The sequence below is a fragment of the Oreochromis aureus genome, linkage group 7 (genome assembly GCF_013358895.1).
Source record: "Oreochromis aureus strain Israel breed Guangdong linkage group 7, ZZ_aureus, whole genome shotgun sequence".
Taxonomy (NCBI): Eukaryota; Metazoa; Chordata; class Actinopteri; order Cichliformes; family Cichlidae; genus Oreochromis; species Oreochromis aureus.
Window position 1 is genome coordinate 66,271,340 of NC_052948.1, and position 24,089 is coordinate 66,295,428.

At 41.8% G+C, this 24,089-nt stretch overlaps 1 protein-coding gene across 2 annotated transcripts in view; it reads left to right on the forward strand.

The window, feature by feature from the left end:
* The first annotated feature begins 1,071 nt into the window (after positions 1-1,071).
* LOC116334095 (sodium channel protein type 4 subunit alpha B-like) overlaps positions 1,072-24,089 on the forward strand; it is a 44,288-nt gene continuing 21,270 nt past the window's right edge. For both annotated transcript variants that reach the window (XM_039615287.1, XM_039615286.1), the window contains exons 1-18: positions 1,072-1,208; positions 4,055-4,232; positions 4,331-4,468; positions 8,902-9,020; positions 9,171-9,242; positions 9,846-9,974; positions 11,267-11,352; positions 11,613-11,813; positions 12,373-12,436; positions 12,513-12,654; positions 12,743-12,943; positions 13,967-14,066; positions 14,250-14,479; positions 15,121-15,192; positions 15,278-15,379; positions 15,447-15,794; positions 15,884-16,049; positions 23,780-23,952. In XM_039615287.1, coding sequence (XP_039471221.1) covers positions 1,120-1,208; positions 4,055-4,232; positions 4,331-4,468; positions 8,902-9,020; positions 9,171-9,242; positions 9,846-9,974; positions 11,267-11,352; positions 11,613-11,813; positions 12,373-12,436; positions 12,513-12,654; positions 12,743-12,943; positions 13,967-14,066; positions 14,250-14,479; positions 15,121-15,192; positions 15,278-15,379; positions 15,447-15,794; positions 15,884-16,049; positions 23,780-23,952 — 2,610 coding nt within the window. In that variant the 5' untranslated portion in view covers positions 1,072-1,119. The remainder of the gene's footprint in view (positions 1,209-4,054; positions 4,233-4,330; positions 4,469-8,901; positions 9,021-9,170; positions 9,243-9,845; positions 9,975-11,266; positions 11,353-11,612; positions 11,814-12,372; positions 12,437-12,512; positions 12,655-12,742; positions 12,944-13,966; positions 14,067-14,249; positions 14,480-15,120; positions 15,193-15,277; positions 15,380-15,446; positions 15,795-15,883; positions 16,050-23,779; positions 23,953-24,089) is intronic.

Consider the following 24,089-nt stretch of genomic DNA (forward strand, 5'->3'; position numbering starts at 1 on the left):
TCAATAGTGTGGATGCCTTTAAGGGCATCCACACAATAAAGAAGGATAAAGAATAAAGAGAAACAGGAACTCAATAGTGTGGATGCCTTTGAGGCATCCACACAATAATAAAGATGTAGAAGAACAATACTGTGAATGCTTTTCAAGCATTCACACTAATAATAAAGATTACAACAACAATACTGTGAATGCTTTTTAAGCATTCACACTAAATATTGTTTATCAATATCATATTTTTATGGCTACCATTTGTTTTATTACTCCCTTTATTACTTCCTAGGTCATAAATCACTCGTTTGACATAAGGGGTTTAATATCCCTCCTCACCCATCCCAACCCGAGAATCACCACAACATAACCTAACAGACAGATTCGGTTTGTATTTTCTCCAGGATTTCACACAACCCTGGAAAAAATAATCAATACATAATGGGCTTGGATTGACAATATTATGAATGAAACATGCTTCATTTGGAAGCAGCCCAACCCCTCCCTTTTCGACAGGTTGTGTGCAAGACACAGCCGCACGCAGGCGCACCGAGGGCCCTCACGCTCACTTTTCGCGTATATATGTGTGATAGAATTTAGAAAACACATCAGTGCAAATTATAAGTCTATAGCATGATGTCTGGTGTTATTGTGTTTGTTGGTTTGTTTTTATTTTGTTTTATTTTGCAAGCTGGGTATTAGATGCCGCCCCGCCCCTCTGCTCCCTGTGCAGCAAGCAGCAGGCGCACCTCGTAATGCAATTCCCCAAAAGCACTGGCATGATGTTGGGGCAGCATGGGTGCGAGCAACTTTTTTTTGCCTATGCCCGCGATTACTGTTTTTATTCACAAACAAACAAAAATCAGAAGACTTTGTGTGTGTGTGTGTGTGTGTGTGTGTGTGTGTGAGTGTGTGAGATAGAGAGACTGTTTCCAGGAAATCAGGATGTGGGAGTCTCTTTGGGAAAACATAGTTCCTATATCTGTTTCTTTGTGTGTGTCTTGTAACTAATGTGGGAGGAGCCATTAACAAACAGCTGGAGCAGAGAGCTGATCACTGAAAACAGACAGATTCAGACAGAGAGACAGACAGAGCTGTATCAGAGAGAGGTGGGACGTTGAAGACTGAAAAATGTCTTTTTTTGATTTCTGGAGCAGAACGAAGGAGAGAGGCGCGCTGCTGAGGAGAGCCAATCAGCTGAGGCTGAATCCTTCACAGCTGTAAGTCTGATTTAAACTGGTTTTCAATGAAACGTGTGGGACAGTGACACACTTTGGTTCACAAACCTGCAGCAGCAGAAGGACACTCATATGTTCGAGCACAGACTGCTCAGATTTCTGCAGAAAAGTCTGAACAAAATAAAACAGAAAGAGAGGAGTAGCTGTCCTTTGTGTGGGGCCGGCAGGTGCAGGTCTGATTATCGCTGATCATACGGCATCACTGTGATTTGATCTTTTATCCTGTTTTCTGGCTCTTCTCTCTCATACCTCCAAGCTATACAAAGTACTACAGCCAGGCTTTAGTAAGCAAGCTCACATTACTGCTATTATAAAGCTGCTTACTTTCTTCAATCGCAGACTTAGTATTTATTAGTTTTTCCTTGCACCCGATTGAGGAGTCAGAAAGACAGGGCCTTTTAGTCTGTGGTATCAAGCTTTGGAACTGTTTTTTAACTACCTGTTTATTTTATTCTGTCTTAACTGAATAAAGGGTGAAAGGGATTATGTTAAGAGGAAGTGGAACCTGGATTTTGTATTGCTATTACACCACTTGGATTTTTATTTATTTCATTTATTTTACTCTGTTGCTGTAATGCTCTTTTGACTGCCACAAGAAATGCAATATTTACAAAATGAACAAGGTGGAGAATGAGACTAGAGGCAAAGATCAAGGCAGCATGGAGGGAAGTTAGTCAACCACTGGAGCTACAGAAAGGTGTGATGAAGAAAGGGGTGCCTAAGAGAACAGCCCCATCAAGGCTGCAGTTGAAGCAATGCTGGAAGAGCATGTGGGAGAAGGACACAACCAATAATAATAATGCTCAGTGGCTAGTGGAAGTAAGAGAAGACCACAGAAAACTCCCTGAACAGGATCCTCTAACCAGATCCAGTAGAGTCTCTAGCATGAAGAGTTGGACACCACCAGGTCCTGACAGGATTCACACCAGCTGGTTAAGGAAGCTAACTGCAAATGGATTAGACACACCTGGAATGGCTAACTGAAGCTGGATAGTCTTGATCCCCGAGGATCCCCAGGACGGACTGGTCCCATCCAACTGTGAGCCAATAACCTGGCTTAGTACCACTTGGAAGCTTCTGTCAGGCGTCAGAGCAGCTAAGATGACCAGGCAAATAGCTCAATACATGAGAGGAGCAAAAAGAGGAATTGGCAGAAACAACAGAAGCGCGAAACATCAGCTACAGTTGCTCGAGACTGCAAGACCAGACTTACCAACCTTAATGCCTAGAACTTCACAAGACCAACAGGACCCTAAGAGCCTTCATCAGGAAGTGGAGATGTGACGGACAACACTAGAGGCCAACTTCAACCCCTTGACACAAGTCACCATCAAGTGTGGGATCTACCAAGGAGATGCTCTGTCCCTACTGCTGTTCTCCTTAGGCCTGAACCCCCTCAGTGAGACCATTGACAAGACTGGCTACGGATACCGACTACGGAATGACGCAGTCGTCAGCAACCTCCTCTACATGCAGTGTTGGGAAGGTTACTTTTAAAATGTATTCCATTACAGAATACTGAATACATGCCCCAAAATGTATTCTGTAACGTATTCTGTTATGTTACTCAATGAGAGTAACGTATTCTGAATACTTTGGATTACTTAATATATTATCATGCTATTTACAACTACGTGAATGTACTATTGCTGTGATTTATTACTGTTACTGAAGGTCCGCGGCTCCGAACCATAGTAAAGGGACCTGTGGCTAATACGGTGGTGCTTCCAGCTCCCGTTTTTGCTCCGTGACAGCTCGGACTTTTCCTTTCTCTCCTCATGGTAGTCCATTCTCCCTGCAGCATGGACTACACTGCCCATGAGGCTACATTCTTTAGGGCCATGCCTGTAGCATTTCTGCCTTTTTGCTTAGCGCAACAACAACAACAAAAAAGCGCTCTCTCACCCAGGAAACACGCAGAGAGAGAGCATCAGCCTGTAACCATGGCAACTGTAACGCTGCCGCCTGGAACAACAGAACATCCTGTCAAACAAACCCAAACAGTCCTGACCCGCGACAATATGAAACAGGAAAGTACCGCTGTGTAATCCATTTATTTCAACAAAGTAACTGTATTCTGAATACCACCTTTTTAAACGGTAACTGTAACGGAATACAGTTACTCATATTTTGTATTCTAAATACGTAACGGCGGTACATGTATTCCGTTACTCCCCAACACTGTCTACATGGATGACATTAAGCTGTATGGAGAAAGCCGGATTGGAGAAATGTAGTCAGATGATAACAAAGAGAGGGAAGGTAGTCAGAACTGAGGGGATTGAACTACCGGAAGGCAACATTGCAGACATTGAGGACAGCTACAAGTACCTGGGGATCCCACAGGCAAATGGGAACCATGAAGAGGCAGCTGGGAAAGCTGCAACCACCAAGTACCTGCAGAGATGAGGCAAGTCCTGAGGAGTCAACCAAATGGGAAATCAATACCTACACCCTGCCGGTGATCAGATAACTTCCTGGGATAACAAGCTGGCCAAAGGAGGAGATAGAAGCCACTGACATCAAGAAAAGGAAGTTTCTGCTAAAAGTTAGCAGAAAGAAACTAAAAGTTAGTTTCAAGTGCTTGCTCATACTGTGTTGTGTGATTTTTGGGTTTTCTCTCTAATATTGGAGGGTCTTTAGGTTACAATATAAAGCACCTTTAGGTGAGTGTTGTATAGAATTGGTGTTATTTAAATAAAATTGAACTGAATAAAACTGAGAAAACTGATAATGATTAATAACACCCCTACAGACAGCTGCAAACCTCTGTAAGTGGGTTCAAGGAAACCAAAAGGAAACCAAACCAAAACCTCTCTTCCCTACAGAAACCTGTTGCTAGGCAACAGCGAGGTTCGGCCACTTCTCCAGGATGAGAGGATGGTGTCTCTGCTGCCACCTGTAGGTATGGAGGTTTTCAGATGCTTCACGGCAGTCTCAAAGGAGGTGGTCCAACAACGACACGAAGCTGAGGTAAAGGAGCGAAAGGCGTGGAAGCACCAAAAGGTACCGATCAACTTTCAGGAATCAGTGGAAGATAATCAATCAGTAAAATTAATACTGCTGATAAGTTGCATGAGGGGAAATTCTTCTGTGTAACCCAGGCAAGTGAGAAAAACCTGCCCAAACCTGCTGCTCACCTGGAGACTGGAAAGTCCCTCCCTTTCATCTATGGTGTCCCGCCCCCTCAGCTTCTCAACACCCCATTGGAGGATCTGGATCCCTTCTACCAATCACAGAAGGTCTCTGATCCCCTGGTCTCTCTAATGTGTCTGTCCATCTGACCTGTCTTTCTCTGTCTTTCTTGGACCCGTCTCCCTCTGACCTTCTCTCTATGACCAGTCCACCAGTCATGTCCACCCTAGCTGGAAAGCTCAAAAACTTATTTTATTGTTGTCTGTTATCCTCCTGGGCCTTACTCTGGGTTTCTGATTTCTCAACTTTGTGTGAGATTTGTGTGATCTTCATGATTTTTAGCTCTTAACCATCAATGTGCCTAGTAGACCCATTCAGAGTAATGATTTATTACAAGAGTTTCAATCAGGATCTGGAGTGCATCACAGTACAGAAAAAGAATAGTGAAGGTTACAAATGATCTTCTTTTGGCCTCTGATAGTGGACTCATCTCTGTGCTTGTCCTGTCAGATCTCATTGCACCATTCAATACTGCTGAACACATTAAAGGTACTGCACTGGAGTGGTTTGAAACATATCTGTGTCAAAGAATAGCTTGTTCATGTAAACTTGGAGCCTTCTTCACACATAGAAGTTTTTCGTGGACTTCCACTGGATTCTGTGCTGGAACCAATTTTATTTACATTATAAATGCTTCCTTTAGACAATCTTAGTAAAAAACTGCATCCATTTTCATTGCTATGCAGATGATATGCACCTTTATTTATTCATGAAGCCAGATGATACAAATCAAATTTTCACCAGGATATGTCCTTCAGTGCACATATTAAACAACTATGTAGGACTGCTTTCTTGCATTTTTGCTATGTCTCTAAATTTAGAAACATCCTGTCACGAAAAACTAGTTCCTGCATTTATTACTTCTAGGTTGGACTAGTGTAAAAAGAAAAAGAATGCTTCAGACCCTTCCCATTTAAATAACTTCAATTTCAAATTTCAAATTTGCCTTTCTAGCCAAAGTTCTTGAAATGATAGTGGCTGCACAGGTTCATAGACACCTCACTGGAAATAACTTGTACGAACGGTTTCAGTCCAGCTTCCGTTCTTTTCATAGTACAGGAACAGCTCTAGTAGAAATCACTACTGATCTTCTGCTTGCAGCTGAGTCTGGACTCATCTCCATCTTCATTCTCCTAGACCTCACAGTAGCTTTTGATACTGTTTCCCACCGCATCCTTCTTTATAGATTAACATCTATTAGGATCAGTGGTACAGCACTCGCCTAGTTGACCTTGTATCTCTCTGGCTACTCACAGTTTGTTCAGTTACTCACAGATCACGATCTACTCCACTTAACTCCGGTATACCCCAAGGCTCTGTCCTGGGTCCTTTTTATTATCTATCTCCTACCCCTAGGTAATATTTTCAGGAAATATAACATCCAGTTTCACTGCTATGCAAATGACACCCAGCTCTACCTATCCTCCAAACCCACAGCTACTCTCCCACCCAAATCAATTTCTGACTGTTTAAGTGAAATCAAGGTCTGGTTTACTCACAACCTTCTTAAAATTAATGGCAATAAAACAGAATTAATTCTAATAGGCACCGAATCAAAACTGACTAAAGTTCCAACCAGAAGTCTTTTATTATCCATTAATAACTCTGTTGTCACACCCTCCCCTCAGGTTAAGAGTCTTGGTTTCATCCTCGACAGCACTCTTTACTTCACAGCACATATAATTAATATTTTCATCTCTGTAATATTAACCGCCTTCGTCCTTCACTCACTCCAAACAGTACCGCCATACTTGTCAATGCTCTTTTCACATTTCTTTTAGATTACTTTAATTCTCTTCTCTGTGGTCTACCTCATAAATCTTTCCATAAATTGCAGTTAGTTCAAAAATACAGCTGTTCGTATTGTATCCAGAAATAGATCCACTGAACATATAACAGCTGTTTTTAAAAAGCTCCATTGGCTTCGGGTTCACCTCCGTTCGAATTTCAAGATCCTGCTTCTGACTTTCAAAGCCCTTCATAACCTCGCTCCATATTTATCTGATCTTCTCCATACATACTCACCCCCTCGTACACTCTGCTCTTCTTCAGCTTCCTTTCTGTCTGTTCCACCTGCTCGTCTGACTACCATGGGACTCAGAGCCTTTAATTGTTCTGTCCTGAGACTTTGGCTGCACTTCCACCAGATCACCAGACCACAAACCGTCTCTTCACTTTTAAATCCTTTCTTAAGATTATCTATTCAGAACTGCATACCCTTCATTATGACTCCATCTTAGTGCATTTTTACTTTGATTTGACTTTTATACTTTCATACTTGTTTTTATTTTTTATTTACCTTATGTTTTTATTTTGTTTTGCTAATCTAAGGTGACCTTGAGGGTCTTTAAAGGGGCCTATAAATAAAAAGTATTATTACTGTACTTAATTATTATCAGGATGTCCTAAAAACTCCCTGAAAAGCCTCCAGTTAATCCATAATGCTGCAGCAAGAGTACTGAGAGGGACTAGAAAGAGAGAGCAGATTTCTCGTACACTGCCTTCTCTTTATTGGCTCCCTGTTAAATCCAGAATTCAAAATCCTGCTCCTCACATACAAGGTCTAGACCAGGGGTCTGCAACCTTTAACACCCAAAGAGCCACTTGGACCCGGTTTCCATGCAAAAGAAAACACTGGGAGCCGCAAATACTTTTTGACATCTAAAATGAAGATAACACTGTATATATTGTTTTTTACCTTTGTGCTTTGTGCGAACATCTAAAGTAAGTAAGTAAAGTTTATTTATTAAGCGCTTTTCACAGACAGGCAGTCACAAAGCGCTGTACACAAATATTAAAATAAACAATACAATCAATAGACATTATACACAATGTAAAAGATCAAATGTAAATAATGTAAAGAATATAAAATACGTGAGATCAACAAAAGGCTTGTTTGAACAGAAAGGTTTTAACTGCTTTTAAAAGAATCCACAGAGCAACTAAGGTGTGTTGCTTATGAAATCCATGAAGTGCTACAGAGAAAATTACATTTTATTTATGTAATTAACACATTTTGAACTCTTAAAGAAATATAACAAAAGGAAAGACACCCAGCTGAACTAAAATGATCCATGTAGCAAGCAAAAACTGTTGTGAGCCGCCACCCTTTTCAGGTCAAGGCTCCAACCTTGACCTGACTTTTAAAAAGTAATTGGAAAAAAAGCACTATGCCGCTAAAAAAAAAAAAAAAGATATTTGCAAAATTCTGCCTAAATATCTATTTTACCTTGTTAATGTGTGTGGCGGGGCGTGGTCTGCAGTGCCGCTGCATGGGAGTCGGACACACCTGAGCGGCACCCGCAATCGCGCCTCGCCGCCTTAAAGCCTGTTGCTGTTGTGTTGTCGGGCTGTGAGCTGAAAAGCTGCAGCCGGCTGTATGCGTACAGCAACCATGTGTGAAAAGTGGTCAATAAAGAGATGCTGAAAAGCATGTTCATGGAAACATTGTCGGCTCTGCCGTGATGTGTTTACAATGAGACTTCTGGTCCTGAACCTCTGCGCACAGCGTCTGCAAATCGGGGCTTTCATCTTTACACAGGACTGTAAGCTGTCATCTGTGAGGCGGGAGGAGTGTTTGTTTTTAACATAGTTCACGGTGGAGAACAGCTGCTGACATAATGTGGATCCGAAGATCCATAATTGGCCTACCTGGGGTTGAAAGTCTCGATAAATGCACGGTGTTTCGGCGGGTACACCGGCTTCAGCGAGTGTGACGCTTATTTTGAGTGATGAAAAAAATAATAAGATATAATTTTATTTTTATATTTCAAAATCACAATAATCTTCCAAATTAGAACTACAAGTTAAAAAAAGAACTAAACACAAATAAAATGCACTTCAGCGAAATACTTCTTCTAGTTTCCCAAACCACCCGGAGCCGCAAAATAAGGACTAATGCGGCTCCGGAGCCACGGGTTGCTGACCCCTGGTCTAGACCCATCTGTCTCTCACCTGTCTGTCCCTCACCTCCTTTCTGTCCCTTATTTCTCTGTCTCTCACCTGTCTGTCTGTCTCTTACTTGTCTGTCTCACCTGTCTGTCACTGACCTGTTTTTCTGTCCCTCACCTGTCAGTCCCTCACCTGTCTGTCCCTTATTTGTCTGTCCCTCACGTGTCCTACTGTCCCTTACTTGTTTGTCCCTCACCTATCTGTCCCTCACCTGTTTTTCTGTCCCTCACCTACCTGTCCCTCACCTGTCAGTCCCTCATCTGTCTGTCTCTCACCCATCTCTCTGTCTCCAGCTTCTCTGTCCCTCACCTGTCTGTGCCCTACCTGTCTGTATCTCACCTGCTTCTCTGTCCTTGACCTGTCTGTCTCTCACCTGTCAGTCCTTCACCTGTCAGTCCCTCACCTGTTTGTCCTTATTTGTCTGTCCCTCACATGTCCTACTGTCCATTACTTGATTGTCCCCCACCTGTCTGTCCCCTACCTGTCTGTATCTCACCTGCTTCTCTGTCCATCACCTGTCTCTCTGCAGACCTTCGTGGTTCTCAGTAAAGGAAACATCATTAACAGGTTTAGTGCTGACTCGTCTTGTTACCTGCTGAGTCCATTCAACCCGTTGAGGACCCTCGCCATCAAGACCCTTCTTCATCCATATCCTTTATGATGTCATAGTGTCAGGAGCCTCTGTGTGGTCAGGTTTTAGCTCTCTGGACCATGTGACCAAGTTAATCTGGATTAGATTTGGTTTGTATTGTGGATTAGAGATGACAGGTGAGGTGAGTTTTCCCTGAACTCTCACACTTTCTTCAGTACATTCATCCTACTGGCGATCCTGAGTTTCGGAGTTCTGCGGTTCAACTTTCCTGTAGTGAAGTGAGTTTTACACACACACACACACACACACACACACACACACACACACACACACACACACACAGATCATTCATCAGGAGCAGAAAAACACGACAAAGTGATGAACAGATGTGGGCTGTTAATGGCAGCATCGATGAGTCAGAGCATGAGAATGGTTTTAAAATCTAAATCCATGCTAAGGCTCAAAGACAAAGAGTGAGTCTGTCCTCAGTCTGTTCTCAGTCTGACAGCAGCAGCACACAGAGGTCTGTAAAGGTCAAACTGACTTTGCTCGCTGTTGTCGAGACAGGAAATGCTCAGAGTGTTCTGATATGTGAACAGATTTGTCATTCAGACAATTAAGAGACGGCTTAAAGGGCCTCTTGTGATGTTTGTCCATTTTGGAGAGATCTGCTGTGGGAGTGTTTGCCTCCTCTTCAATATAATGGAAATACTTTTACTGTCTTGGGCTCGCTGTAGCTCGGGAGGTAGACCCAACTCAAACTAACTAACTGAAAGTTTGGCGGTTCAGTCCCTGCCTACTCCAGTCTGCATGCCAAAGTATCCTTGGGCAAGAACCCTGAGCTGGTGTGAAAGCTCTCTGTCTCACATGTATGTGAACAGGTACGTGTACATGGCCCTCTTCATGTTTGAGGCTCTGGTGAAAGTCGTGGCGAGAGGCTTCTGTGTGGGACGCTTCACCTTCCTCAGAGATCCCTGGAACTGGCTGGACATCATCATCATCAGCACCCTGTAAGGCTCAATAACACACCTCACACTCTCACACAGACTCTATGTAAAGCCTTAAATCTGCATTCTTTCTAATGACCAGCAGGGGGCAACTTCAGGTTGCAAAAACAAAATTCAGTGTAATCTGTTTTAGATTTATTGGAAAACGGCTGACATGAAGTTGGTGAGACTTATTTCTCTGCCGTGATTCTCCGACATGTACAGTCATTGGAAAAGAAAGTTTTCACAGGACGATCCTGAGAAAAACTAAGTCCAGCCTTACTCCCTTCATGGGAATTAAGAGGGTAAGCAGCAGCCAGGTGCTGCTAATCGAGCCAGACTGATTAGTCATACAGAAAATGATCACTTCAAGTTGTCGCTGCTGAAAGTTTCTCTCCAAGCTACTCACTGATGAGGTACAATTAGGACTACTTATACTGTGAGTTTGTAAACGGAAGAGCTCATCTTTGTTCACTTCTTTAATGTTGGTTACAGATTAACATGATCCAAAAAACAGGAAACACTATAAACAAGCCTTCACAATAAGAGCCTCTCAGTCCTGAATAACAAGACTCACTGCAGCTGAGAAAATACTCAAGAAATGTGATCCACCGATTGAATCCACTCAATGCTGGACGTGACCTTTACAGTTAGACCAACACAGTTTTTGTCAGTGTGGTCTCATATCTATAGATCCATGTCCATGCAAGTAAGGTGGGTTGCAAAGGTGAAAATGATCTTTTTGCTGCTTTCACCACCACATCCATCCATCCAGTTTTCTTCTGCTTATCTGAAGCTGGGTTGCAGGGGCAGCAGCCTAAGCAGAGAAGCCGAGATCTCTCTAGCATGTCCTGGGTCTGCCCCGGGGCCATTCCTTTGTTATTACCCTTATATTTCGGGTTTAGTTGTTCCTTGGTTCAGGCACTGAAACTCCTTGTTTAGGTTTGGGACTCTTTCAGTGTTTGAATCCAGGCTGACATCAAACACTGTCCCATTAAACTGACCACACAGAGACTCTTGATGTTTCATAAGGCTTGGTAAGAAGCTAACCTCCTGTAGCTGAATGCTCGCTGTGCTGCTCTGCTTTTCTGTGTATGTCTCCTCTACCTTTGTCACTGATAAAGTTTTTAGATTTATGTTAGGACACTCTAACTGTCATGTCCTTATCATCGCTTTTGCTTCTGTACGTTCTGCTTGACACACTTTTGCTTTTTCCTGCTCGGCTGTAAATGTCTCTTTATGTTTTACAGCTGCTTTAATCACTGTTTCATAATGATGATGGTGAAGGTGGTGATGATGATGACTCTGTGTCTCAGATTGGTGTCACAGTTCATAGATTTGGGGAAGTTTGCTGTGCTGATGACGATTTCTCTGCTGCTGAAGATCTTCACATGCAGCCAAGGTGTGTGTGTGTGTGTGTGTGTGTGTGTGTGTGTGTGTGTGTGTGTGTGTGTGTGTGTGTGTGTGTCTCTGTGTGTGTGTGTGTGTGTGTGTCTGTGAGTCTCTGTGTGTGTGCGTGCGTGAGTCTGTGTCTGTGTGTGTGTGTGTGTGTGCGTGAGTCTGTGTCTGTGTGTGTGTGTGTGTGTGCGTGCGTGAGTCTGTGTGTGTGTGTGTGTGTGTGTGCAAGCAACTTGTATTCACAGCGTGGGGCTGTCTTTACAGGTCTGAAGAAGACGGTCGAAGCTCTTGTCCAATCGGTGAAGAGGCTTGATTGTGTCATCATCCTGACGGTGTTCTGCCTGAGCATCTTGGCTATCATTGGTTTACAGTTCTTCATGGGAATCCTGAAAAACAAATGTGTCATCTGGTCGATGAACACAAACACGACAGAATTCGATTTCCACAACCACACCACCTCTCCAGGTATGATGGCCGTACCACATCCTGATTGGCAGGTTAGCCTTTTAAGACAGTTTTTAAGACAGTTAGATGGCTGACTCTCAGGTCTTCTTCCAACATTTCAATGAAAGCAGTACAAAGAGATGTGCCCTCAAGATCTCATGTGAGATCAGGTGAACCTCTGAGGAAAAGTCTTCAGGTCCAAAAACAAAAAGTCAAAAAACAGTTTTATTTGTTGTTATCATATTTTAAAATCACCCACAATAATGTAGATGCTTAAAATTACAGCCTAAATGTGACCTTTAATCTGTTATTAAGAGTGTTTCCTGGCTCAGTGATTTATTAAACATGTCCGTGAAGACAGTTCTGCAGCACAGTCCCTCAGTGCTCGTCCAGGGATGTTATCAGGACCTGGGGCTCTGCATGGATTGATCCTGGTATTAGAAAGATATCCTGAGTATGTTCAGCTGGCTTTGTAGTGCAGACTTCAGCACCTTTCATCGTTGCCACCCCTGCCCTTAAATTAGAAAGGTGAAACATGATCTGTTTGTACGGTTTGAATGTCTGTCTGTCTGGCTTCTAGAAAACTATTACTACATTCCTGGACATCCTGATCCTCTGGTGTGTGGAAACCAGTCAGACACTGAGTAAGTAAACATGAGTGCATCTCTTTCATTCACTGACAACAACAGCAATAAAAACAAACTGTGATGATGTGTTCAGGCGCTGTCCAGACGGTTTCAACTGTGTGAAAGCGGGAAGTAACCCAAACTTCGGATACACCAGCTACGACTCGTTTTTCTGGTCTCTGATGTCACTTTTCAGACTCATGATGCATGACTTCTGGGAAGGCCTGATGCAGTTGGTCAGTAACTCACTGATGACCACACGCAGGCTCCTCCCAGTACTCCGGTTGTCTCATCTGTTTCTCTCACCTGTCTGTCCCTTTGCAGACGTTGCGAGCTGCAGGAAAATCCTATCTGATCGTCTTTCTGCTCGTCTTCTTCCCGGGTTGTTTCTTCCTGCTCAGTCTCATTTTGGCGGTGGTTGTCATGACACGAGCGGAGCAAGAAGAGGCTCAAGGTGCCGAGGCCATACAAAGAGAAGAGGAGTTCGGACGAATTGTGGAGGTGCTGAAGAGGAGAGAGGAGGAGGTCAGTAAGGACTCTCTGTAGTCATTAGAACAACAAGTCCACTCTCACTGCTTCCACAGGAATTAGGAGGGCAATGAGCAGCCAAATACTAATCAAATCTAATCAGATTCAGTTCATCGGTTGGTCATCAGTAAGTGTGTGCACCTCTTTAACAGCAGATTTTGACAGTTTGCTGTGGAGCATTCAGGTGTGTGCTCACACAATACCACATTCTCCTCTGGACTGGGTGCTGCACCTTCAAAAACACAAAAGCAGGAATCAATGGTCCACACACGGGAATAAAGTCGCTTCTTATTTACTGAACCTTGTGTCACATGTTACAGGTGCAACTTTTTTACGTCTACCTAACTTACAGCCCTTTCTTCTTCTACCTCAGGCTGTCAGGCTCCATGGCCACGACAAAAGGGAGACGCACCAATGCCAATTAAAAATGTTTTACTTTGAAAGAAAGAAACAATATAAGCTAACCATGGGGTGTGTAGTCAGTACAGTCAGTGGTTTGAGATGGTGCATAAGTGAAGAAGTAGGATGTACAATGTTGTTTAGCGCAAGACACCAAACCAAAACCCAAAGATACCCAAAGAAGGTATCTCTAGGAGGAGAGCCACACCAACAGCTGAGCTCTGACAGCTTTCGTAGAGCACAGGCACACTAGGCCCAGGTGTTGCTAAAACATTCCGCACCTGTACAAAATGTACTGGAATAACACAAGTAGGTCTATTATCGGGCTTTAGTTCTGTTCATATATCAAACAAGTCCTATTCTTCATCAAAATATCCTTCCTTCTGTGTCTAGCATGTGACCGATCCTGCAGACCTGTTGGCAGCTGATGCCAGTGTGCATTTAAAATCCAGCTGTTCCAAAAACCTTTCACCAGCTTCTTCTCAACTGATTGTGTCAGCCATGACCTTTCTGAGACAAAATAACCCTGTTTGGAAACTGTTCAGAGTACTGTGGGATGGCTCTGCTGAAATCGTCATTTAGTCTTTGCATAACTGAGTTTGGGTGTTTTGTTATGGACAGCAGGCTTCCAGCAGGGCAGAGACTCCAGAGCAACAGGACTCACTGCAGAAGAAGAAATCAGCTGCTGGTATACGAGCTACCAAGCAAGAACACGTTAAAGGTAAACAGATATTTCTGTTATAATGGACTCTTTAACCTCCACCCTCTTTCATTGGGACATGACAGGACAACACGCTCTGTCACTGAGAGCACTCACAGGTACAGAAACACCAAGGGCCGAGGCTCTACAGACAACTTAATGCTGACACAGTTTGTGGCCTCACAGAGTAGCTTTGTGTTGCAGAGGCAGAGGAGCACCACCGGCCTTTGTGCTGCACCTGCACTGACGCCTTCCTGAAGGGGGACTGTTGTGGCTGCTGGCGATGGCTCAAACAGCAGTCTCACACCTTTATCATGAACCCTTTCTTTGACCTGGTCATCATCATCTGCATCATTGTTAGCACCATCTTCACAGCCATGGAACATTACCCTATGATGGAGGAGTTCTCAGAGACCCTGGTCATCGCTCATCTGGTGAGTGTTGAAGAGGTGTCTGCAGATCCTGTTATCTCCTACTTGGTTAATTTAATGGCAGCTTGTTCACTGCAGCCTAAAATCAGGACTTTTCCATTCTGCTCTCTTAGTTTGGTGTTAGACTTGATCAGTTGGAAGGACCATATGTTCTGCTTCGATGTGCCTCCATGACCAATTTAATGCTTTTAGCGGGTTCTTCAGCCACCTAGCAAGAGTGGTTTAAAATGTCCACTCAGAACTAGTACATCACAAATGGTAACGAACCAACGGTACAAACCTGTAAACGACCTGCATAACTGAGAGGAAAAGCAGCACAGTGAGGTAAAAATGTAACGGGGGTAAAGTATAAACCTCTGGCAAGTCTCGAGAAAAGTAAAGATAAGCTGGGATTCAGAGGGAGCTTTGCAGAGGTTTATTCAAACACCGTGAGTCTTTTTGCAGTAACAGTGATGCCTGGTCAGAGTGATCTACCTTTACATGTGTGACATTTCACAGGAAAATTATTGTTTTGTTGGAACTTCTACTTCTGCACGGGGCTCGGTGTGTTCGAGGTTTTTCATCTGCCTGTCTGCCGATGGTTGGATGAACTGGATGCAAAACATGCTTCTACCTTTGACCTCTGACCCCTTTGAACTGTGCAGGTCTTCCATGGGATCTTTGCTGCTGAGATGATCATCAAACTTGTTGCAATGGGCCTGCATGGATACTTCCAGGTCAAATTTGTAGTTTCTTCTCAACAGTTCAGCAATCTGCCATTTTCAAAGAAACATTTGTGATTGTTTGTTGTCGTGGTTACAGGTGCGCTGGCATATCTTCGACTTTATCCTCGTCATCATTTCTCTGGTGCAGCTGGGACTGGCTGACGTTGAGGGTCTATCTTTGCTGCACATTTTTCTTCCGGTTAGTATAACATCACCATTACCGTCACCATCATCATCTGTCCTCACGTATCTTTCTGTTTCTCCAGTTCCGAGTGTTTAGGTTGGCCCGTTGGTGGCCGATGCTCCACATGTTTTTGAAGATTGTCTGGGCCTCAGTGGGGAACCTGACTCTGGTTCTCTTCATCACGGTCTTCATGTTCTCTGTGGCGGGCATGCAGCTGTTCCAGTCAGACTACAAAGCTAACGTCTGTCGCCCTTCTTATGACTGCCAGCTTCCTCGTTGGCACATGGAAGACTTTTTCCACTCCTTCATCCTTGTCTTCAGGGTCTTTTGTGGACAGTGTTTAGAGTCTTTATGGGACTGCATGAAGGTCTCGAATGATGGCGTGTGTGTGACCTTCTTCATGATTGTCCTGATCGTTGGAAAGCTGCTGGTGAGCCTCTTTGCACTCACCAACCTAGAATAACCCAGCCCTCCTTAGTCCATCAGGAGTTTCTTAATGAGTTCCTGGTCTGTTTGCAGATCCTACATCTGTTCCTGAATTTATTGTTCATCAATGATCAGCTGGTGGATTCAGAAGACAAAACAACAAACACCCTGCAGAGTACCATGAAACAGACCAGAACATGGATCCCCAAGAGTATCTGGACTTTGTGGGGGAAGAACTACGCTGACCAAGACCACAAAGGTGGTTTTTGTTTGTATATTTTGTCTTTGTAGGTTCTCAGTTATCCAGGTCACAGTAATCCAAGCAGCTTGTTTTGTGCCAGTACTTAATGGTTGTTTTTGGGGTCTGCATTATTAACATGGAACGTATATATAACACTGGCACAGCCACAGTGAGGTAACACATTAGTCAAAGTCAAACTAAACTTTATTGTCATCTCGCTATATCCAGTGCATCATATAGAGACGAGACGACGAGGCTCCAGTTACATCAGTGCAAAAACCCCCTAATAAATAGATATAAAAGGAGTAGGAAAATAAATATACACTTAAGACTAAGACTTAGCTTGTGAAGTCCTGTCTTGAAGCCTGAAAGTGGATGTTTACAAACTGGATCTGACTGCGACAGTGAGGGACTCTGCTCACTACTCATTGGTAGTAAAATATAAAGTGGATTGTAGTCCCGACTTAAATCCTCCCGTGCTTCCGTCTCCTCAACAAGACTTCAAACTAGTGACTGAGACCATAAATTCATTAGTGAGTTGAGAGATGAGGTGAGCACGAGGCTCATTTTCTCATATACTTCCAAATGTTCAGGTTTCTTTTACAACCAGAGGAGTCGCCACCTGCTGGACATTAGAGAGACTGCAGGTTTGAGGCAGTGTTGCCTTCATATTTCAGATCATCCTCACACACAGTCTGTTGTGTTAAGGGTCCGAAATTGAGGACGAGAGTAAAACAATGATGGTCCAGAAGAGCTTGGTCAAACAATTGATTTTAACGAATACACGCAGCGTGGGGAGATGTACACTGGAAAACATCAGTTGTAAATCCAAGCCCAAAAATACACTTCAGATTGCTTTTATAACATCAGGGTATTATAACGCCCCCTCTTGCGTTTACAAGCACATAATTTACATCTTAAGAACATTGTTTGCCTCTTTTACAGACAATGATCAATTCTAAGAGATAAATGCAGACACAGGAGTTCCCCTTTCTGGCATCCTTTTCCAAATATGGTGATGAGGTCCCCATGGACTTGTCCTCCTTCCGTCACCTGTTGTCAAGTAAACTCTAGTGCCACATGTTGCTGAATACATTCAGGCCTTTGCTCCACTATTATTTTTACTGTAACCATATAATCAGCATATAAGCTTTTAAGATTATAGATTTAACTCAACGATTTAAAGTGGTTCTAACTGCACCTGTAATAAACATGTTAATATGTGATTATGATAACCCCTGTAATACAAATTATAACATAATGCCAACAACTTCAATAAATGCTTTGATGAAATGATAATTAATGCAATGATAAAGATGATGGTTATGAACAGTAACCGTAAAATAATTCCTGTAATTCTACAATTCCCTCTCTTGACGTCTCTTCCAGAGACGTCACCACACCGTTTTCTTGTGTCACTCCTCGACCCCCTCTGTCACCTCTAGATCCATTAATGGCATCATGGGCACCGAAACCACCATTCCCAGGTCCACTGCCTTCGCTCTGACCCTCTCTACCCGTCCCCTGACTCAGCAAATCAGACAATAACCTCATGTCAACTAGGTGGTCCAGTAATAAAACGCCAGCTCCCACTTGAAAACACTTCATGCTTAAGTGGTCCCTGCTCCTTTTCTGGGTCCCTCTCTAGTGGAAATCTTCTCCTGTAAGGGATAGAAAACAAACAGCCTCTCTCTGCTACACCTCACTAATCTACTGTGTTCATCTAATGTTCCTTTAATTATTCAAAGTTGGTTCACAATATCATGTTCTGGGCTTTATCCTTTATATTAACTTTTTCTTGATCTTAATTTACTTAATCTCAATGCTCTTTATGTGTGTGAGCAACGCTTTTAGTTCTATTAAACACACCCAGGGTAAAATATACACCATCCCCATGTCAGCCTAAATCTCCATTAGAAAGCACACTTCAAAATTTTCTGTCAGGATTTACGCCTCTTTTTGCTTCAAGCATATACATAACATGCAAAAGTTACTGTTAATGCCAGTTAGACAAGTTTCCATTATCTACAACATTTTGTTTCACCCGCCTCAGTAGTTGCTAAGCAGAAACAAAGCAGCATGTGTTCCACCTTTACCCTATAAAATAAATCTCTGTCATGTTTGTGTCTGTAAGCATGTTTTGCATTCATTCATTACACTCCACGCCATCCCTGCAAGTTAGGAGCTATATAGTTAAAAGCTACATCAAGTCCAGGCCTTTGGCCTCGCCTATGTTTAAATCATGTGTGTTTGTAAGCGTGAATGCTGTTTATCCTTCTATTGCTCCAAGTCCCCCACAATATATCGACTGAGACATCGCGCTCATCGAAGCTTATGACCGTAAATGGACCGAACATCAACTCGGTTAATGAGTACGATCGCAATGTGTAAGAAAAAATCATTTCTACATATATAATCTCCAATGTTATTCATTTGAGTCAGTGACACTTTTAACACTCTCTTAAGAAAAACTCTCTCCTCTACCCTAGAAATAAATTTGTGTAATATCTGTTTTAAAGCCTACATTATAACCACTTATCCTAAAAATAAAAAAGAAATCAAACATTTTCTACTCCTGAAATCTTCACTAGTTTTCCCCAAATTATCTAAGCATATCTTTTATTCCCACAGTTTCCCTTTAAGTTTTATATACAGCTTCTTATGAACACGGCATTTTATTTTCTAAACAGGATTCAATTCATTTTAATCCTTTAACTTACACATGAAAATAACACTTCCTACCTTAGTTTACCATATCTAAATCATCCAAAACTCCAAAAGTCATAAAATGATCCTAGAACCCATTTCAAATTAAACAAATTAAACCTCAAATCCCTCTCTTTTTGACACATCTCATGTGGCAAAAAACTCAAAATGCTTCACCCAAGCTTGGGAAATTAAAACAACAAGGTTAGTCATATCATTTCTCAGAACAGCTCAGCAATCCTCCTCTCTGCTCTGGCCCTGAAAACCTGTGTTTAAGGAATAAAATCAATTTAATCATCATGTCACATCTCCTCGAAGTCCTGCTCCCTTCAAAGTCTGGATCCTTGGAATTTCCTGGAAACAAAACCTGTACTTTACATTTCATACTCAACTCTCCCCCTTATGATCCAATCTGTGTCATAACAAAAAATAAAACTTAAACAGAACAATTATCAATCATGTGTTTCTTCAGTTAATGGTAACATGAGTTATATCAAAACATGTTTCCCCTTTAGCATCAAGCATTCACCCAACAATATAATGTAATACCATAATCTAACCCCAGTAAAAAAACAAAAAACAAAAAAACAAAACAGAAACTTTCTCACAGCAAACATCAGCAACCCAAACTCAGCATCCTCTTTCTCTTGCTGGCATGGCAAATTGTTTGTCCACATTTATTCATCCCAACTTTGGTCCAGTCACACAAATTCACTCACATGCATTCACACCAGGTATTGCCAATAGTGGAGACTCCCGCACGAATAATCAGATTCTCCACATCAGCAACATGAGCTCATTCATTTGTTTTATTTTGTTTTTTCTTTTTAGGAAAATAGTTCTTTATGCTTTTGACTGGATTGAATCGGTACAATCCTTTTAGACAGAGACTCACAACCAATCAGGTCCCCACAGGTAGACTCCTCCTCAGCCAATTATAATCTGGAAAAGCCCACCTTATGATTGTTCTCCCAAGAATTTTGTCAGCGCTGTTAGTTCACTCTCTTCCAGGCCTGCTTCAGAACAGAAATGAGAAAAAGAGAAAAAGTAGCAAGCTGATCTTCATTGCGTATGCTCGTGTTCTTAGCCAGGTTTAATCAATGTCTATGCATTAATCTTCATGAGCTTGTCTTTGTAAGGTTAATGCATTCTCTGTTTGTGTGTGTTATTTTTGCATATGTTGCTTCGCAGTATTTCAGACTCCTTCACAATTTTCCACCTAAACAGTCAGTTTTTCTCCTTCCCCTGGATTACTAGCCCAAACTTTGATTTCCCACCTTAAATAACAGCACTCCTGGTCTTCGGCCAGGTGTTAGGGCTTGCTTTTCCGGTTCATGGACACATCATGCTGTGAACAATTCAACCAGAAACTTGCCTTACCATATCCAGTGATGTTAACCTATAATTTCCTTCCGACCGCTTGCATGTGGAAAATTGATCCAGGTCTGCTTTGTGCCTGAAAATAACAAAACTAAAACATTTTCATTATTATCCCGAGTGTTTAAACGACCCACTTCCCTCTCTGTCCTGTCAAAAATACCAATTATATTATGTATGTAAGCATGTTCTTCCTTGCATTTTATGTTAATTGAGTGTAAGCTGCTTTCTGTGTTGCATGTCCTGTGATCATGTTAATCAAGTGTAAGCTGCATCTTCATTGCATCTCCCGTTATAATCAGGTTTAATTCATGCATCTTTTCCACTGAGTTCTGGATTCAACCTATCTCACTTCTGATCCTTTCTAAAAATAATTTCACAAGTAACAATTTGTGTGTGTGTGTCTTCTATTTGTGTTCACCTCTTTAATCGTGATATGGTGGACATCCCTAAACAATCATGAGTTCCGGCTTCAATTTCAATCCAATAATATCCTGTATTCTCGCAGTCAAACTTGTCCTGCTTCACCTCTCACTGGTCCTTTTTCCTTCACAGTGTCCTGTGTGGCCTTCAAATCTCCAGCAAACACAGTCTGTTTCTTCTCTGTTTTTACTTCTCCATTCATCTTTTCAGTCTTCTCTTCCAAGCATGGCAAATATTACACTCAATGTCCAGTGCTCTTCCACAGTTCTTTATCCCACTGTTCAACTGCCCAGCCTGTAATTCACTCATACATGTTGCATCACTTGCTTTTCTTACATGCTTCTGCTGGTGTCGTCAGTTGTCGTCAGTGTTAAATGATTCAGTGGCACTGTCTTTTGCCTGCTGTATTCAAGTCCACGATGTTCTACCGGTCTTCATCAGGAGATTAACTGTCCTTTTAGGTTCTTCTCAGGATGGGGACAAAGTGAGAGGTCAAGCTATAGAATTTCGAGCCAAAGACGGGCCTGTCTTCCTCCCAATACTGTTAATCTATAGTTTTTCCGCTGTACTCAAGTTCCCATGTTGAGAGAAGTCCACCTGTATTGACACACTAAAGCATACAATTAATATCATTTTCATTTCTTTTCTTAAAAGCTCCATTTGCTTCATGTCCCTAGAGTTTAACTCGTCTCTCTCTCTTCCCTGGGTGCACACTTGTCACAGTGAGTTCCCCTTTATGGGCATGTAGTTCCTGTTCACTATTTCCTGTTTCTGCAGACTAATCGAACTCTTTCGTTTTGTGTTTATAGTCTACAAACCCTCTTTAATTCTACTAAACCTTGATCTAAAAACAATACACCTTCATTTCACACATACACTTTTTAAATCTACTAAATTCTTTGCATTTGTCAGCAATCACATCACTGTCTTCAACGTGCTCCATTTCAATCCTGCAAGACGCAGAAATGAATGTCTCCTTCACCTAACATAAAACTAAATTACCATATCAACATACAATTACTGAATTTCAAACTGAAATACACTGTCTGTTATAGTAAACTCAAAGAGTAAGCGGGTGTACCAAGTGTATATACTAATGTGTTTTTGAACTGAAAGAAAAAAAAAACTCAACCTCTCATAACATCACTCATTCATTTCTTGAATTAAAAGCACTTTCAAACTTTAAAACTTTAATCCTACTTTGCATCACAAAAGAAATATATCTCACACCTTTATTTATCATTTAAAACCTTCTAAATCACTCTAGATCCTCTGACCAAAACGCTGGTCTAAAATATGAACAGTTTCTTTATTCTATTTCCAAACTCAGTCACAGATCATATGTTCACTATAATCACTCAAAACTTTATTTATACTATTTTAGTGAGCAAAACCAGCATCTTACTTACAGGCATTTAGCAATATTTGCAAACAACAGTTATAAAGCTCAATAATACTCTAAACCGAAAACAATCTCTCTGCACGTCACAGCTCCTCATTTACATTCACACACACACAGTCTCACAGTCTAAAAATAGCTCCAGCACTGCCTCAGACTCCTTTCACACAGAGATCTCTTATTTTATATTACAAAGACGTCTTATATTACAACTGCACAGATTTTAGGCCTGACATTTTAACACCTAAATAATTTCGACAAATTTAAGTTAACGGTCCAACCGATAAAGTCCAACTTTTTTGTAATCAATTAAGCAGTATCTGTCCAACAGTTTCTGCCCCGATTTCTAAGATCCCTAACTCAATTTAAAAGTGTCCAACACCCAAGGTCCAACCTTTGCTGCCCAAAAAAGCGCAAACCACCGTTCCAAACGGTAAAGTGGTCCAACCACTAGCTATTCTGGAGTGCCCCAAGCTCCACAGTGACCAACTGACTATCCCTCGTAGAGGACAACGGCGTGCGTCCAAACCGTTGGCAAGCGTTACCTCTGGACAATGCGCTTCTTAGAACTTCCAAAGTTCCGTTCTTTAAGTAATTTTTGAAGACACCCCATAAAATCACACAAGCAATTATATTGATGTCCAAGCCCGGCTTTATATTCAATTGAGACTTTACTGTCACAAACACTTCACCATTTACCTATTACACTAAATTCACTCAGCAGTCCAACTGCATTAAATTCTCTTAGCAATCCAACTGCTTTCTCTTTACTCGGTACTGTCACTTTCAACGTTTCATTATCATTACTTCAACTTCAATTCTCATGAGAACTTCACCAAAATCAAAACAGACATTTACCAGTAATTACAGTGAGTAGACTTAAATTTCCAATGTCCAATTTGGCACAATTTGGAATAATTCAACAGGTAGTGCCTTACCTTTGAATAAGCCGGCTTGTGTCCACTCACTTCAACCACTGACTCGTGTCTGCCCGTTCGAGCGCCTCGGACCCTCTCGATCTCAATCTCCAACTCTCTCCCCCCTCAACCACCGGCCAGTGCACCAAATGTTAAGGGTCCGAAATTGAGGACGAGAGTAAAACAATGATGGTCCAGAAGAGCTTGGTCAAACAATTGATTTTAATGAATACACGCAGCGTGGGGAGATGTACACTGGAAAACATCAGCTGTAAATCCCCGCCCAAAAATACACTTCAGATTGCTTTTATAACATCAGGGTATTATAACGCCCCCTCTTGCGTTTACAAGCACATAATTTACATCTTAAGAACATTGTTTGCCTCTTTTACAGACAATGATCAATTCTAAGAGATAAATGCAGACACAGGAGTTCCCCTTTCTGGCATCCTTTTCCAAATATGGTGATGAGGTCCCCATGGACTTGTCCTCCTTCCGTCACCTGTTGTCAAGTAAACTCTAGTGCCACATGTTGCTGAATACATTCAGGCCTTTGCTCCACTATTATTTTTACTGTAACCATATAATCAGCATATAAGCTTTTAAGATTATAGATTTAACGCAATGATTTAAAGTGGTTCTAACTGCACCTGTAATAAACATGTTAATATGTGATTATGATAACCCCTGTAATACAAATTATAACATAATGCCAACAACTTCAATAAATGCTTTGATGAAATGATAATTAATGCAATGATAAAGATGATGGTTATGAACAGTAACCGTAAAATAATTCCTGTAATTCTACAGTTGTTAGTGGTTTATTGTTTTCTGTGGATCGTATTTGGATTTCTGTGTTTTTTTTAGGTGTTAGATTTAGAGCTTTTAATTTGAAAATATTTTCATGTTTTCCTCATTTGCAGGTGACACTAAGAAAGACAACAAGGAGGAGTATCTGGCCTTAAGCTCTGTGAGCTCAGACCAGCTGACCCTCGATGATAACCATACAAACATGGCCACCTGGGAGGCCCCCGTCGCTATGGCTGAGATCGAGTTTAGGACGCCTGAAAATGCACAAGAAAAGGAGACTGAGCATGTAAAGCAGATTCTACTGTTTTTGATCCTAGAGCAGAATTTCATGTTAAAAGTAAATACTGATGTATGACGCAGCTTCAGCCTCCAGTACAAACAGCAGATAAACATGTTTGTGTATTTATTATAGAACATGACTGT